The sequence below is a fragment of the Conger conger genome, chromosome 14 (assembly GCF_963514075.1).
Source record: "Conger conger chromosome 14, fConCon1.1, whole genome shotgun sequence".
Lineage (NCBI taxonomy): Eukaryota > Metazoa > Chordata > Actinopteri > Anguilliformes > Congridae > Conger > Conger conger.
The window spans coordinates 5088329-5093635 of NC_083773.1; the positions used below are offsets into that span (position 1 = coordinate 5088329).

At 41.0% G+C, this 5307-nt stretch overlaps 1 protein-coding gene across 1 annotated transcript in view; it reads left to right on the plus strand.

Moving 5' to 3' along the window:
* The first annotated feature begins 234 nt into the window (after positions 1 to 234).
* Positions 235 to 5307, plus strand: part of kdm5ba (lysine demethylase 5Ba) — a 29620-nt gene continuing 24547 nt past the window's right edge. The window contains exon 1 of the mRNA XM_061219805.1: positions 235 to 552. Within this exon, the coding sequence (XP_061075789.1) occupies positions 400 to 552 (153 nt within the window). The 5' untranslated portion in view covers positions 235 to 399. The remainder of the gene's footprint in view (positions 553 to 5307) is intronic.

The window sequence follows — 5307 nt, forward strand, 5'->3', positions numbered from 1 at the left end:
TGACATATCCGTGAAAGTATCATAATTCTGAACAATTTCACAGAACCCACTCTTGGGTCTTGTGGGAAAATATAGTTGCCTTCCCTACTGACAAACCAAGCAAGCGATAAGAAAACGTCTACAGTTATCACAGTGAACAAAGGGGCGCCAAAACGTTTTATACAACGAATAAATAGCCTTCCAGCCAAAAACAATTATTTCAGATAACATTGCAATCATACAGGTCTCTAGTTCGTTAAGCGGATGTGGTCGCAGCCTTTGTACGGTGTGTTTGAGTGGATGTTGATGCTGATTGTTTGAGGAAAGAGGAAGCAGTAAGGCGGCATGATTTAGGAAAGCATTTTTTTTTTGTATCCTGCTACACTTGTCTCTTCCACGCTTCGAAACCGGACCATCGCGATGACCCAGCCTCGGCCCGAAGAGTTTATTCCTCCCCCGGAATGCCCAGTCTTTGAGCCCAGTTGGGAGGAATTTGCCGACCCCTTTGCCTTTATCAACAAAATACGGCCTATAGCGGAGAAAACGGGCATCTGCAAGGTCCGGCCGCCGCCGGTAAGTTTGGTCGGAAGATGCAGAATTGTTCTGTATGGCGTTTGAATAAGAGGCAGTTCTGCCAGGAGTAGCAGGTTGAGCATTTCCGCAGATTTATTGCTGCTTTTAGGAGAAAAGTTTTCAACATGGCGGCGTGGGACTGAAGATAAGGAAATACTTTTGCATAGAAAGCTTTAATGTTGCTTTATCAGACGAATGAATCATTGAGTTATTTTCTAATTATTTTAGATAACCACTGAAACAGCCGTTAAGTGCCCACAACTGTGCTTTAAAGTATCTAATGGCTACGTTTGACTGGAATCCCAGCTATCCGGTTACCGTTAGCTGACGCTATACTTCATAATCGAGAATGCTATGGTATGGGAAACTGGTATGATCATGGTATGATTTTCTTGACTTTTCTTGTCGAGGCAAATCATTAAGATGCAGGCTAAGTACCTCTAGCTCAACGGGTGACTGAGAATGTAACTTATTCCAATGACGGACACTGGTCTTATGGCTGGTTAACTAAACTTGATAAACCATCTGAATCCTGCGTCTAGTCTCAGGCAATTCGGCTAAATTACCACAAAGTAACATTGCTTATATCAGCATTGGAAATAATGTGCAAGCAGTCCAAGCATTAACTTATGTGGTGAGTTCGATGTTGGACCTATCGGCTATTTATTACATGCTCTGATGTCTTGTTTTCTCTCAATAAACACGACGATCTAAGTTTCCAACCAAGTAGCTGGGTAAGCCAGCGTCCGCGCAGTGTGTCTTAGTTACTGTGAAGATGTGAAGAATTAGCCTGCTTCGTGCCTGTATAACTTTTTATTTGTGTAACTGTCCTAATTGTTAGTTTACTGGGAGGATCGCTGTGGTTGCATGCCCTTCGATCCAGCGAGCTACATAAACAATACAGTTTCTTTGAGGAAGAGGGAAGGGGGAGGGGTAATATATTCATTGTGTGTGTATGTGTGTGTCTCCACACACACACACACACACACACACTGAATTAGAATAACCTGTTTTGGAAGGCGAAATGTCGCTCTTTAAACAAAGCACATTGGGTTTCTGAGGTTTTCTCTGGTTTTCATTTTGGAAACCTAATATTGCACACACATTTGCCGTGGTTCATTCGTTGTTTTTGTTAAACTGGGCATCAGCCATGGCTTGTAAATTGTGGACTATGTTTTAGTCATAGAATGGTTTGAAGATGCGCCTTATATTCTGTTGACCGCATACTCTAGCAGTCATTAGGTAGCAAATATCCCTTCCCAACACGACAGGTACTGCAGCTACTAGGTGTTTTGATTTCTATGTATAGCATTGCTTGATACGTTGTATTAAAACAGAACAATTAGTATTACACACCATATAAAAATAAGACGTGACTGAATGGTTTCTGACTATGTTTAAAGTTACATAATTATGGTAATCCTGGGACAGATTCGTGAAATTTTTCATGAATCTCGCTGTCTCCATGAAACGGCAATGAACGCATGAAGACGTGATTTAACATAATGCACGTTTCTCACATTTCCCTTTATTTCAATACCCATTGCAGCATTTGGTGTTCATCAAATTTTTAATACCTACTTGTACATGGTTACCTTCTCGACGGTATGTGCATACATTGTGGTTTCTGTTGTTGTTGTTCAAACCTCATGTTGAATCAAACGATATCGTTTTTTTCCTTTTAAAACTCATATGTTTCTGAATATTTCCATCACTAACGTATAACCTGTAGAAATGGGCTGTTGTCTAAAACAAAGTGCAGCACAAAGTTGACGTGCATGAAACACGTCAAGCGGGCCCCTCTACCGTGCTGTCCTCCATGTTGGCTTTGTGGATTTCTGAAGCTATAGTAGCTATGGTGTTCATCAGGCCATTTTGTGTCTAAACGAGAGTGGAACTCCAACTAAGAACAAGGGACCGCTTTGTTGGCGTGATATTATTCATGGACTGTTATTACAACAACAGTAACACTAGGAAAGGAATATCGTAGTTGTCTTTAATTTGGTCTTCATCTATTTGGTGTGGATGTGACGGTGTGTCTGTAAACCTAATAAATAAATTATTATTGTTGTTATTTTTTTTTACATAGACCACACTGAAAGTCTGACCCAGAATACATAAATACAACATGCCATCATTTCTGATGCATGATATATTGGCTAACTCTCGCCTATCAGTCGTGTAATCGTTTCCCCTCAAGTGTAATTAATCTGGAGGGTTTTTAAAGCTTTTAATTTGTAAAATGTTTTTGGTGCACGTTCATGTTCTGAAAAATGAGACTTAAAAATATGACACTCACTTTTTCTAAAAATGTGAACGTGACTGGGTTGCTGTTTAGCTAAACGCTGTGCGGTTAAATTTACACTCATTAGTTAATTTCATATTGATGTCTTTTACTTTCGTTTTGGACAAACATGATTGAATCTGAATCTTATTGTTCGTTCACAAGCCATCACTGTGGTTCGGAGGTTTCTGTGTTCAAGAAAAAGATGGGTGTGTTCATGCTGTTGCGTTATTCCACATTGTTGGTGATGAGCTATAATCATTTTCTTAACTTTTTGAAGTAGGTTATATCAGTCATATTCAGCATAAAAATGACAAGCGACAGGGATACAGTTGCCCACGAATTATTATTTTTTGAGTCATCTGTTGGTGGATACTGCCACCATACTGTTTAATTAAATGTCTCTTGGTTTGCCAAAGTGCAGTGATTAGCCATCGTCTTTATTGGCGCCTATGCGTTTCAGTCTGACATGACATGTTCTGCTGTGCATGCATTATACACCTTTAGGCTGACTTCAGCCTCAGCAGTGGCCTGTCTGTCATCCTTCTGAAGCAAAACTGAACCATGTTCAGAATAATTTGAAGGCTACACAGCAGGCTAGGCTATGCAGTGAGGGTGGCTGCCAAGTGTGTGTGTGTGTGTGTGTGTGTGTGTGTGTGTGTGTGTGTGTGTGTGTGTGTGTGTGTGTGTGAGTGTGTGAGTGTGTGAGTGTGTGAGTGTGTGAGTGTGTGAGTGTGTGAGTGTGTGAGTGTGTGTGTGAGTGTGTGAGTGTGTGAGTGTGTGAGTGTGTGAGTGTGTGAGTGTGAGTGTGAGTGTGAGTGCGTGTGTGTGTGTGTATGAGCGAGAGAGTGTGTGTGTGAGTGAGTGTGTGTATGAGAGAGAGAGTGTGTGTGTGTGTGTTCACCACTTCCTCATGTGGCCACTGAGGTTAATTTAATTTGCAGTCATCAATGTAATTCAGCATGTTGTACTTTTGATATATTATGATTATTATTCATATATGTGCACATTGCCTATGTGTGGAGGCCTAGATGTGTAACTTCTCTCAGTTGAATCGCAAGCTCTCGTGTTATTTGTGTTGACGGTTGTTCATCTCTTCCCTTTTCTTGGAATAGGGTTGCTGAAGACCAGCTCACTCTTTGCCACGTTAGAAGAACTCAGTTCAGCCCTGTTTCCCTATGGGCTGCTTTCGCATTGACTGTGTAGGCCCACTTGTGTCACGGCCACTTGAGAATCCTGGCCTGCTCTATCCTGCTTAAAGCTACAATAGGTCATTTGGGACTTCTGACGTTCAAGAGAGGAATAGCAGCAACAAACCCCTTCAGACCCCAAACCTGTTTATCCCTCCCCCCTTCTCTGTGAACGCGCTGACGTTGAAACGCCTGTATATTTTGAAACCCGAATTTTAGGACTATAAACACAGGCAGAGGGTGAGTCAACACATCATGTGATAAGAAGGGACTTACAATGGTTTTGTAACAATGTTTTTAACCAAAAATCTTACCTATTGTTCCTTTAAACCACAACACCCAATAATGAATGCCCACCTATGTAGTTCTGGCCCATCTGTTTTGGTGCAGGCCCAGGATATTGATATTTCTGTGTGTGTCCGCTTATACTTGGTGATGTGTAACATTATGAATAGTTGAAGACGCAGTAATGAAGATTGATTCTTCTTCTTGTAATGTTTTTTTTCTTTTTTCTTTTTTTCTTTCCCCAATCTGGTCTATTTCTTCTCTCAGTTTCATGTCAGTTATAAAAGTCTCTGTTGTCCTCTGTGGTCTTGCAAATGGTCTCCCGTCATGTCAAATATAGTCCACATAATAGGGTAACAGCAATAACCCCCGCCCAGCAGAAATATAGTTTTTCCTTCACCATGGGATTTAGGTTGGCCTCTTGAAATTCCATTTTGTGACCATTAGAAGGGCCTCAAATTCTTCGACTGTGTGTGTGGAGCTTTCTGAAGTTTGTGTTCATGTGCTGTCGAGGTAGACTGCATTTGAATTATAGTGTATTGTATTGTCATAGTAAAATGGTCGCACATGAATGATGTACCAGGCAGTCGGGCTATTGGACCCTGGAGACTGTTTCAAATGCCAATATCCAATCCTAATTTCAGCCCCCTTGAGAACCAAATTTAACCTGAATCGCTTAAAGTTAATCTTCATATTTACCTGTTAAATGAGTTGAATGTCGAGCCACTCCTCGGTGCATCTGGCAAGCATACTTTTTGTATTCATATGAGGTAATGTTTCACCAGAAATAGTTCATTTGAAACGTACCGAGATTATCCAAAAGGTCTTCTGCTCCACTGTGTCCCTGTTATACCTCCCTCTCTGTCATCCAAGGCCACTTTTAACACTGCCTCTGGTTCCAAAACACTACAGGAAAGTTTCTGGAAAAATACAATGTGTCACATACGCAAGAACATGATTCACGTTCTGGTCAAAAGCTAAAGACAGACTTATTTC